The sequence below is a fragment of the Lampetra fluviatilis genome, chromosome 37 (assembly GCF_964198595.1).
Source record: "Lampetra fluviatilis chromosome 37, kcLamFluv1.1, whole genome shotgun sequence".
NCBI lineage: Eukaryota > Metazoa > Chordata > Hyperoartia > Petromyzontiformes > Petromyzontidae > Lampetra > Lampetra fluviatilis.
The window spans coordinates 9,669,481-9,682,006 of record NC_136311.1 but is presented as its reverse complement, the minus strand read 5'-3'; the positions used below and the strand labels follow the sequence as shown (position 1 = coordinate 9,682,006).

The 12,526-nt window shown below is 49.8% G+C and overlaps 1 protein-coding gene across 1 annotated transcript in view; it reads right to left on the bottom strand.

Moving 5' to 3' along the window:
- Positions 1-3,776: 3,776 nt before the first annotated feature.
- The window catches only part of LOC144945461 (small G protein signaling modulator 2-like), a 142,700-nt gene continuing 133,950 nt past the window's right edge, over positions 3,777-12,526 (bottom strand). Inside the window, exon 26 of the mRNA XM_078873978.1 lies at positions 3,777-12,330. Within this exon, the coding sequence (XP_078730104.1) occupies positions 12,242-12,330 (89 nt within the window). The 3' untranslated portion in view covers positions 3,777-12,241. The remainder of the gene's footprint in view (positions 12,331-12,526) is intronic.

The following is a 12,526-nucleotide window of genomic DNA, read 5'->3' as shown; positions in this document are numbered from 1 at the left end:
TTAGAAGGGAGCCCATTCGGTCGGTGGGCAACGGTTTTTTATCCCCCGTTCTTCGACGAACAGCCCTGACCACACCACTGGGTGTGTGTGGGGGGGGGGGCATCATCCCACGTCCATTCCAAACCGCGTCCCCGCCCGCCACCTCCTGTGTGGACACCCAAAGTGTCGAATCGCGTGGGAGGGTCTCGGGAGTGGGGCGGGTTGGGGGTTGTTCAGAGCTGTGGTCAGGGCCGGATTCAGGCACGGGGCTTTAGGGGTTTGCCGCCCAGTGGGGGCCCCCACCAGCTAGAGGGCCTCCAGAGATGAAGTGAAAAGTGATTTCATTTTTTGAATGCTGAATTTTATTTGTTGTTGGCCTTTTAAAAATTTATTGTATTTTTCTTAAATTTTGTTTTCCTTTTGGAAATATTACTGGGGGGAGGGGTGGGGGCTCATAGTGCCTGTAGCCCGGGGCCTACACAATCTAAATCTGGCCCTGGTTGTGGTCAATAATTGATGGGGTGGGGGGAGGCCTGTTGCACAAATGTGCCATATTTTAATGGGGGAGGGCACCCTGTGAATATTTCAACGCTCGGTGGTAATCTCCGATAGCCCAGAGAGTCTCATGTGGGAGTTTTAAATGGCTGAAGTAGTTCGTTTTTAATGGATCCAACGGGGTTGTTTTTGCCTCCGGGATACAGCATCCGTCTGAGGACACTTCACGGTTATATGTGTGTTTTTTTGGGGGGTGGAATAAAAACAAAACTTTGGTGGAGATAAGTTTGTTCTTATAACCTTACCAAACAGCTTAGCCAATGTTCGTGCACGGGTGGTGACGTGGCTGATCGACGAGCGCATTCTCCGTTTTGTTGCAGTGGGGGTTCCTGGGTTCGGGGCGAGTGGCCACCCTGGTTAATATTGTGGGGGCGTGTATTCACCACGCAAAGACAAAACTATAGGCCCCCTTTAACAAAACAAAAAATGAAACAACTTTTCCCGGCAGCTCTTCGTTTTTTGTTTGTTTGGTAACCGCGCTTTTTTTTTATTGAGTCACTTACAACATACGTTCACAATCCACGGTGGTACATTCAGACGACGGCAAGCTCCTTGTTTTAATTTTCTCCGACACAACCACCCACCACCCCACTCCCCCCACCCCCCCCCCCCCCAAAAAAAAATAAACCCAAGAGGACGTGAACAAACGGGCAGGCAGAGAGACAGCACGAGGAACGAGGCGAGTCGCGCAGCCCTCGAGGGCAAACAAAGTCAGCGCGGTTTCTCTTCTTTTTCTGTCGGGCGTGCAAAGACTTCGCGTGCGTGCGCGTGTATGGGGGGAGCGGTAGTGCAGCGGTTAGCGCTCACTCTGCGCCAAGAACCCCGGGGCGAACCGAGTTCGATTCCCGCTCGCGGCCAACGCCAGTGACGATTATCTGAACCGGGTCCTGGGTCCCTCATCCCCTAGGTCGACTCGGCCTCAAACGAGTTACCTGCTGCGGGTGTGCAAACATCGCCACTGGGGGAGACAAAGGCGGTCGGGCGTGGTTGCTGGCCACCCACCCCCTCGTGTGCCGTTCCGGCCTTCATAGGTGCAGCTCGCTAACAGCACTTGCCCCAGCAGTCTGACGCAGGTTATACGGGGGATGGTTGTCTTTGTGCAGGGTCTGTGACGACGGCAAATCAAAGCTTCTCCCAATAAAGAACCCCTCCCATACACCACCACCTCCTCCACCGAACAGAGTTGTCACGTAAACAACACGTAGCCAATTCGTCACTCGTACAGCACTGACCGGTGTGTTGGAGAGCAAAGCCACAACATTTACAATCTTAGTACGACGTTTCGCCAGTAATTACAACCAGCTTCATCAGGCGACAGCTAGATTTGTTTACGCGACAACCCTTACTAGTTGGCTGTGTTGGGTGGTGGCGGGTTTTAACGACACGTTTATATATTTATGCGATCTAACTCAAAAAAACCCCTCTATTATGGAGTAACCAAACACACTCCTTATTATAAGGCGTGTAAAAAGAAATTTGACCGGGAATGCAATTTTTTGGTGGGTGTCTCTAAGCCACATCTAAACACCGTCGAGGGGGTGGTGGTATCTGGACATCCATGACACACGAGGTGGCGTCTGGACATCCATGACACACACGGTGGCTTTTCCCGTGCACAATCTCGCATTGGGAAAGTCTTCATTTGATTTTGGGGTCGAATTATCTTATCATCATCATTGTTTCTCTAAGCTTCATAAGACAAATTATATTATTACCGCACGTGTGGAAAGTCTATCGAACTTGTATTTCTTTAAACAAAGGCTCCCTTGCACGTAAAACTATCCTCGATTGCAAATGGAAAAAAACCGTGCAGTCGAGATAGCAAGCAGGCTTATTGGCAACCGTATTTTTTTTTCGTTTTCACCTGTGAAAGCCAGACTTTGAACAGGAAGTCGGTACTTGGTCACCGCGAGGAATAAACTGGCCCCGGCCATGGGCATTGAGAAATGACCTTCCACTTTAAAATACAAACAAAAACATGTTGACGTGAAGGGCACACAATACCTTGCAGGCGTCAAGAAAATACATTTACACAGCAGCCCTCATTCAGTCACTATCCTTTACATGGCCAGTTTGATAAGTTTATACGCTACGAGCGTACGGAAACGTGTTGCGCACGTTTGATGGGATTTGATGTGAGCGACTTTGGCGTGTTTAAATGTCTCTATGCTGGAATGATTATGGCAACTGCGGTAGTAAGACCGTCGTGCGCCGATGATCTGTAGTAGTAATAATAATACAACTACATGGGTGTAAAATTGTTTGAATTATAAATTGTTTAAAGGTGACTTCCGGAGTGTTACAGCTGGTGACAGGATCAGTCTGTGCACTTACATTTGTAATACACGGGCCTGCGTGGTGTTGTGTTTTCTTGGGCCTGCAGGATATTGTACTTTTTTTTAATACTGGAAAAATATTTTTTATTCCGGTTGATGGGCATTCTTGTCAGAGTGTTACCATCCTTTTATTCCCTTGAGATGTTAGTCCGGGATCTTTTTCAAATCCCCAAGGTTGAGCTTCTGCAGATAAGTGTCTGCACTCCACGTTGCTGACATTGAGCTGGCCACTGGCTGCGCTGTGGCTCGTGCTCCCAATTCGAGATAGCAGAATGGGTTGTCCGAGGCCTACGACCTCTCTCTGGGTGCATAAAGTACCACTTTGTGGAAAGCCAACAGTGGGTTTATCCTACAGTGGCACTGGCTCACGGCTTGGAAATGTGGAATTTCCACAGCTGGGCTAATGGGGCCACCAACAGAAAGCAAAAGGTGCCGCTGCCGCATTACTCGTCTGAGCACAACGTACTTTTTTTTTTGACCTTTGACACCACACCGACCAACAACGGGTTGAAAGCGGTGGGGCGTGGGGGGGGTGGGTGCGGATCCACGCTGCAAACTTCATCGCCCTCACTTGCTGAGGCAATAGCTCGGGTCCACAGAGGCAAGCGGGTGAAGGTAACTCACGGATTCAACCACGAGGGCAAACAAATGCGCCGCGCCCGCCACCGCCATCCTCCTCCCAAGCCAAGCCAGCCAGCCGTGTTCACGGACAATGTCCTGGGTTCTAGATTTGAAGCTTTCGTGACTGCAAGGATTCATATTCTTAGGTTTTTCTCGGTAAAGTCACGTAGGTAAAAAATGAAAATTAATAAAAGTAAAATAAAATAAAAAATAAAATAAAAATCACGACGTTTCGGAGGCAACACAAGCTTCCGTCTTCAGGTGGAACCGTCATTTACTTGATTACAGCAAGCGTGCTGTGACGGTTCCACCTGAAGACGGAAGCATGTGTTGCCTCCGAAACGTCGTGATTTAAATTTTATTTTTATTTTATTTTACTTTTATTAATTGAAATTGAAATTTTTTACCTACGTGACCTTACCGAAAAAAACCTAAGAATATGAATGCCCTGGGTAACACGTGCGGTCATTCGAAGGGGTGGGCCACGTTCGCCAAGAGGAGGAGTCCCGCGGGGCATTGAGTGGCACCACCACCTCCTCCGTCGTACCCCCTACAGCTCAACTTTAGAAGTTGTGGGTCCCCAACAAGTAAACATTGCACCTTTGTCCTACATTTATATGTTTTGTCAAACCAACCATCAACACACGACTACAGTAAACATAATCGTGACGTTAAAGTGCAAGTCTAGAGGATGTTGTTATTTTGTTGTTGCTATATACACCGATAGCCATGGTCCATACTGCTGTGTGTTACAGTACTGTATCACCTTGGGTCACGTACATGAGCACGCGTGTGCAAAACGAACAGGCTATTTGACATGACACCATCAGTTTTTTTTAAATATCGGGGGTAAAGTTAAATAGCTATGTTATTTAAATATATATATTTTTCTCAACACAACAAAGGGTACCGATGCAAAACACGGCCGTTGTAAGTCGAGCCGCCGTACACGACCGCGGCAGAGTAAAGTCCACCGACTTTAATGTCGACCGCTCAACTCGAGGGATATTGTGTAACGCCCGCTTCAAATTGACAAGTGAGCAGGGAAGTGTCGTAACCCTCCACCACCCGACACGGCCAATCAGCAAAAACAGTGTCACGTTGACAAAAGACAAATAGTTCACTGCTTTAGCCCACCGGTGTGTTGAAGCGTGAAACCACAACATTTACAATTTTTGGGTACGACGTTTCGCTGGTAATTGCAGCCAGCATCATCGGGCAATTCGCCAGAATGGTGAGGCTCTGCTCTCGCTCCCGGTCTTAAATAGAGCAGCAGCAGGATGACGTCATCATTTAACTCATCAGGTGCAGTGAACTATTTTGTCTTTTGCCAACGTGAAACTTTTGTTACTGATTGGCCGTGTCGGGTGGTGGAGGGTTACGACACATTTATAAGTGACGCGATCTAACCCAAAAACGTTGATTATGAGTTATATTGGTCGCGAAAGCCTACGTGTTAAACTGAGCAGGGAAGGTTTGGCAGACATTCGAACGAGACCCTGAGTCTCAGCAGCTGTGGCCTGACAAGCTTTCCGTAAGTTCTCGTCGCTAATTGTTAAACGCGTGGGGCGCCACGGTGGCTAGGAGATGTTAACTACCTCGCCTGGTAAACAGGAGGTTGTGGGTTCGATCTCGACCCTGACGACGCCTGTTGTATATTTGGAGTATGTGTGTTCTCCCCGCGATCGCGTGGATTTTTCCTCCGGGTCCTCCGGTTTTTCCCTCCACATTTAGAATCAACGTCACGCGCTTAGGGGATTTGGCTGCGATACATTTCCACACGATAAGCCATTTCGTTGAGCTAAAATTTGTGGCCAGGTCGCTTTTGAAAAAGAGTTATATATAGCTCAGTGGGCTTTAATCGGGTAAAATAAAATAAAAAGTTTAGTTTAGTTTTTATTTGAGAACCAATTGTGTTTTTTTATTTGTTGCGATGAAAGTAAATAACTGGGACCAGCAAGAATATGGCACCCAATAATAAGACAAGGACTGACAGTAATTGCGCAGCCCATGAACACTGCAGGTCATTAGGCACATTGACGATACGGGTGCGAGAATCGACTGTTCAGGAGATTTGCACATTTTATAAAACGCTATAGAGTTAACATCATTGAGTTTTTTTTTGGGGGGGGGGGGGGGGAAACAGGAGACAGAATAAGAAATGAAAAATACAAACGGGACGGTCAGAATGAGATTAAATAAGACCGATTCTTGAAGAGTGTCCCCCACCATGTGTGATACATCTTTGATTTAACCGGGGAGGTGAATCATGCACAGGCCTCCAGTAGTCGTCTGCACCCGACAAATGATCCTTATGGCGGTACCCCGGAGTACCAACTAATACAAATTGGCCGAGGCAATTAAATATTTTATTTATGGGACACTATTTTTTCCCAGGGTTGTTACTTGACTCCACGACTGGGGTACCAATCAATCCGAAATCGGCGGTGCCACTCCGCGATAGTGGTGCATCGTGTACAGCTCGTCGAGATGAGTCTATTGCCGCGTCGCCGACCATCAACAGACGAAAAACGACTGCAGGATCTCTTGGAATTTCTCATTTACTTGATACAAAAAGCGTGCTGTGACGGTTCCACCTGAAGACGGAAGCATGTGTTGCCTCCGAAACGTCGTGATTGTTATTATGAATTTTTATTTATTTATTTTACTTTTATTAATTATAATTTTTTACCTACGTGACTTTACCGAAAAAACCCAAGAATGTGAATCCTTGCAGTCACGAAAGCTTTAAATCTAGAATGCATCGCGGACATTGTGCGTGAGCCGGGGGTACAGCCATGAGGTTCAAATGCTCCCGCCCCAAGAATTGCCTCGGCAAGCGCTCGGAAAGGGTCGGAAAGTCCATCGTGGACCGCCGTCGTCATCCTCATCCCCTGCCAATCGGCGTCACCTGGCGCCCTCTTACACCACGCCACCGACTGTCTTGTGCCAGGTCAAAGTTCAACCGATTCGCGAATAACCAATCTGGGAGCAGTGCGGCCATTCGTGAAAACGTGTTCACGTAAACAGCGAACTGACACAGCTTTGCCATTTTCTCACCACTGTAGACCCATTTTGTTTAAATAACCACGCCACGTCATGATGTCAAAGATATTTGCGCGTACAGACCTCTCACAGTGAGCAGTGTACCAGTGTCCCAGAGCAGGGCCCTGAAAGACGACGCCAAAAGTGTATCGAGAGGGCCTTCAATTGGCCTCAGAAACACGTGCGGAGGCACCGCTGTATGCATCCTTCAAACCGTGTTCGTCTCGTCGTCGTAACACTCACTGTTTTTCATTCTCCGAGTTCGAATGAATCAAGTTAACACACACACGCAACAATTGTTCTACGAAATGGGTTTTTTACGTGTGGGCATTGGTATTCGACCTCTTACAGCCTTCAACTAACTCGACTCAAGAGTCCCAGTTTAATCGTGGGGTAGTTGTCCAAATTAAAAGTCAGATTTTTTTTTTTCAACGGTGTCAAATAAGTGTTCCGATCTGTGCCATTGGCAACTGGGGCAACATCGTTTTACTCCCAGAAAACAAGCAGAGCCGTGTGTCTGGTAAACAATATCGGGGTGACATCACGGCGCTTTGCCTGATGTGGTTCAGGGTGCATTTCACATTCCTCAGTCGTGCAGGAGTGTCTGATGGTTGGCTCCTTTAAAAAAGATGCAGTCTGTTGTGCAGATTATTGAACAAACGCAATTACTTTTGAGAACCCGCTTCTATATTGCAATCGCTTGCGTAAGTTTTGAACCCAGGTTCTCAGAAGTATACGTTGCGGATTGGTTGCCCAGAGGCACAGCAGTCACCTCAGCCTATACTCCTTTCGGATTCACGTCACGTACAATTGCAAGGGAATTGGGCGATTGAATTGTTAAATGCATTTTTGTTTTAACAATTTTGGAAAAGCGTGTGGCTTACACAAGTCAGGATCAATAAAAAAAAATTGAGTACAGAATTCTGCATGTCCTCAGTTTCATCATAACCATCATCATCATTTTGATCATCATCACCAGTAGATGCTTTCTGTGAATTGTTTACCATGGTGAGCAAATTTGTGAATTCTTTGTAATGTCTGTAAACTATTGTAAAGGGAAATTTTTTAAAATCAAATATCGCATGAGAAATTGGTTTAGAAATTCCAGTTTGAGTTCTCAGTGAAATGATCGGTTTCGGCGGCCATCGACTGCTCCACAGACGAGTCATTTGTAAATCCTGAAGCCACAATCTTCGAGGCCCTTCCTTTGGTCACACTGCGCACTCGAAAGAAGGCGGGTCGACAAAATGCCTTCCTCCTCAAACGAGTTTCAAAATAAATACAGAGAACAGGCACCGTTAAGGATGATACAATTTCATGACCCCCCCAATTCTGGGTTATACAAAAGCCCCATTAATGCAACTCGTGTGCTGCTTGCGAGCCACAAAACACGCACACGCACAGCATCACAAAGTCATTTAGACACTGGCACAATGCCATGCATGTCCCTGCAGTGGGCACACATTTCACACCACCACCACCAGCATGCACAACAAAGCCACAGCATTCTGCTTTCGGGGTTTTAGGCTTCTGGAATCGATAGCCACGCTGGGACGGAGAGGCATTCAAGGTCCCGGGGGGGGGTGGGGGGGTGCCTGTTTACGGCAAAAATGCAGTCAAGGCATTCGTGCGAAAATCTCCAGGCTTTGGCACACGAAACGGATAGAAACGAGCGGCTTGGAACTATTCAGTGGCCACCATAAAACCACGATCACGATGGGCATGAGGAAGATGCGAACTGCACATTTCCTCATTGGGTGAGGAGTATGAATAGGCGAAGGCAATGTTACCTTGTCATCCACGCAAGACTCGCGCAGGAATCCGGGACTCTCAGATACGAATTCCCAAATTGTTGACCGGTTCACCTTGGCAATGTCTAATTACACAAAACACAAACTCGCGGATTTGTATTATTATTCGTAATTAAATCACCTAAGGAGTCGGTCAATCGTAATCATGGATGCACGTGTTGCACGTGTTGAATAGTGAAACTGCTGAAAAGTAAATGAGCGTGACTCCTGTGTTTCGCACCGACTGGATCGTAACGGGCATCGTTAGCGACAAGCCTGACAAATTGTGTGACCTTCAATGTCACACATATCTATGACAAACTCCATAGACGGTTCAACACTAGAATTCTTAGCATCAGCCATTCAAATAACAAAAATAACCTTTGAATCTACATGAATCATTTAAACTTGATAAACCCAGATTACCGTTTATCCCAAGTACGTACTATACCGTATCCAATCATGTTCTTCACTTAGCCTAACCTCTTCAGATGAAATGCCCAATTTTCTTTCCACACGCACACCCTCGCTTTAATCCACTTCGGTTGCACATTCGCGGCATAGTCCTTTTCAAAGACTCTTGTCGACATTTGGCCAGCCATGAAGCCCGAGTCAGGGATTCAGTGTGTCCCTCCCCGCGTCGCTCTCTGACAAAGGTCACGCAGGTCACGGAGGCCACGTGGAACCTCGCGAGAAAGTCACGCCCCCCTCGCAACAAAACTGCAGTGTGTGGGCCATCGCTCAAAACGCATGGAATTTGTAGTTTCACAGTGCGCATTATAAAGATCACTTTTCTTATTTAAACTTCCAATAAACAACTATGGTATATATTCTAATATATATTTTTTCAAATACCATCATCAGCCCGAAAGCAACAATAATAATACGAGTGGAATGTTGATGTGCTTCGCTTTGCTTAAGATTGCGGCGTTTGACTCCACAAATAGGCACGCGCTCTCACGTCCCGAACAGATCCTCTTTGTGTGGACCGGTCCTTCATATTCTGTAATTGTGGGCATCGCGTGCTCTGTGAAATGGAACTGAGATCCCATCGTACGCACTTACGTCTATGCTCAAGGCCTGGGTACTGGAGGACAGAGCTGTGTATCTTTTTTAAATCAAGGCCAAGAAAAAAGGTCAAAACCTTTCACAATAGGCTGAGGACAAGGCTGAGGCAGATTACACTAAGCCAAACACGAGGTCGAGGCCTCTTCGAAGAGAAGGGCAAAGCTGAGGCTTCCTACGCTAGACCACCATGCCAAAGCCCGAGACCTGTTGCACTAGACCATGAAGTCCAGGCCGAAGATCGCGGCACGAGGCTTAGGTTAGGACAAGCCTCGTGACATGCGCGTGACGCTGACCTACCAAGCAGCAGCCCACTGCACACTGCTCGCATCGCGGGGGGAAGGGGTGGCTTACCCTTAGCATAGCCCTGGCATCAGACTTCCTTACCAGCCTAGGCTTTCCTCCCTGGGCATCCTAGCAGGCGGCCTTGGCCAAGGGCTTCCTCTGGGTGAACAAACATTGGCAACTTTTGAAGGGCAGTGGGGGGGGGGCCACCCGACCCAGCGATATGGTGAGCTTGGCACAAGGCCACCTCCATAGGAAGCTGGTGGTTGTACAAATTACAAGACCACGTGGTGTGACACATGGTCACTGCCCTTGGTTTCCCCTTCGTGGTGGCGGGACCGCATAGGGCCGGGCCACCTTGAGGATGGGTGGCCCCAAAAAGCGCTACAAGGACACCCTTAAAGCTTCCTTGAAGAGCTTTGGATTCGACCTGAAAAGCTGGGAATCCCTAGCACAGGACCGACCTGCCTGGAGAAGAAAAGTACAGGACGGTGCAGTCCTCTGTGAGAGTAGGAGAAGCTCCTGTGCCATCTTGAAGAGGCAGCAGCGCACATCTACCAAGGAAGGACGTGTGGCTGCACCTCTGAGCTCTACACCCTCCCTGACCTGTCCAGTGTGCCACAGAGAACTCCGGGCTCGGATTGGCCTGCTCAGCCATCTGTGCACTCATCAAAACCCAACAAAATGACAAACGTGCCATGGTCATCATCAACTTTGATGGACGAACAAGAAGAAGAAGGCAGCGGTTCGAAAGAGGCTCAGCTAATCCCGGGCAGCAGCAGGGGAGCTTTGTGAGTTTGAAGGGAAGAGGGTCTCTCTCCCATTGATTGGCAGACGCCATTTGGAGATTGCAGTCGTGGACAGGTCGGGGAGCGGAGCTTAAACAGCAAACGGGGAACGACGAGTTCGAAGAGATTTGAGCCCTCGAACTCAAGCGCGTGTCAAATTAACGGAGAGGAGTGGCCGGGGCTGAGGATTGAGTTACAAAGGGCCCCGCAAAAGGGAGCCGCCCTCTCGTGCCTCCAAACCCAGGAGAACCGACCCCCGCACCTGCGAAGCCGGCGTCTCTCTCTCGGCCCAACACACCGTCCACGTCCGTGAGACGCGACCGTCGCGCCGCACAGCGGAGAGACACCGGCACCGAGTGAGTCGTGCAAACCAGCATCGTGGAGCGGAGTCTCCGGGAGACGGCCGGCAGGCCGCGGGAGTTCGCTGGTCCCGCGAGGTCGTCGCACACGCGGCGAGTTCGGTGAGCGGTACTTGGCCGTACTGAGCTTTGTGTGTTCACGTTAAGCAATCGCGTGGTCTCTGCGGTCGTGCGTGAGTGGGCATTAGGCTCGGATGGGTAGATTGGGGGGGGGGGGGGACATAGGATGCGCCGGGCATAGGCCGAGTGTCCGTGTAGAGTATGTACGTGTGCGTGTTGGGCGTCTTTCGCACCGTACGCAGCCAACCGTGCTAATCGGAGGTGCGTGAGCGTCGGTGCTCAGCGTGATCTGAGCCACATCCCTGGAGTGAGCGAGTGAGCGAGCGTGTGAGCGGCCACAGCACGGCATGCGCGGCTCAAGCTCTTTAATTGGTGCTGCCCCCCCCCCCCCAACCTGAGCTGCAGTGAAAACCCAGAAATGCCGGCACGTCAACCACGGTGGTGCCGGCGAGTGGCCAGGCGCGGGCCAGCCGTGGGCAAGGCGAGGTCCGCTCCCCGTCGCGAAGGCCCCGGCGGGCACACTGGAGGAGCGCCGCTACCACCGGCCCACGTTAAGAAACTTGGCCCAGAGTGTGACCCTCCTGTAAAGAGGTCTCGGGCCTGGGCGTTGAAAGGTCTCGTTTGTAGTAGCCTCCAGCTGGAAAATTGGAGCACACAGTGCATTCTGGTCCCGTCTGAGCTCTGGGCCCTGCTGGCAAAGACCCCTTGGCACCTTGTTGCATTGCCACTATTGGGGCCTCGGTGGCATTGCTAAGGGTGTCGGGGGGGGGGGCACAAGAGTGTGGGCCAAGGCTGGGGCTTGAGGGGGCGTAAATAATAATATACAAAAACTATCAAACCAAAATAACGACACACGCACGGACGTGTAGATTTGTGTCGTGTGTATAAGGAATGTTTTGAAGGCAGTGGGGTAAAAAGGGGGGAGGGGGCAGGGGGTTACTGAGCAAAAAAAAACAAACTTTGGAATGTTCTTGAGAGTGGTAATTCGCGGATTAACCCACGAGATGTAAACGGTAGCGGTAACGCTGCGCTGTATGATCATATCCTCATTATATGATTATACAGATTCGAGCGAAACATCCAAAAGCAATGCACCCGACCTGCACACCACCGGTGGTTGAGGTGCCTCGTGTTTGTGTGAGGCCACTGGGGAGAGGCCTGCAGTATCCGATGGCAAAGTTTTTGTCCGCGGTTTGGCGTTTGACCCCCCGGACGCCCTGGGGCAGCAGCAGTAGCAGCAGCACCCACGTGGTGGCTGCTCGACGGTGGTGGTGGCAGCGGGTGGCGAGTGGGGGCGGCTGCTGCTGCTGCTGCTGGTGCTGCTGCTGCTGGTGCTGCTGCTGGGTACGGGTCGTGCTTCACTTGTTCTCGATGAGCGCCTGCACACGGTGCACCAACTCGCGCGCCCCTGCCAGCAGCTGCCGGGCGTCGTGCCGTTCCGCCATCTCTGCGGGGGGGGCCAAGACCCACGGGGGAATCTTACCGATTGCTTGCTCACACCGCAGCGAGCACCTTTCTCGCATGCACGTATGCACGTTGAACTTCTTTCGCACCGTACGTAGCCATGCCATACTAATCGGAGGTGTGGGGGAAGGACAACGAACTAAACACGAAAAGCAGCTGTCAAGAAATTCGTTTTCAGT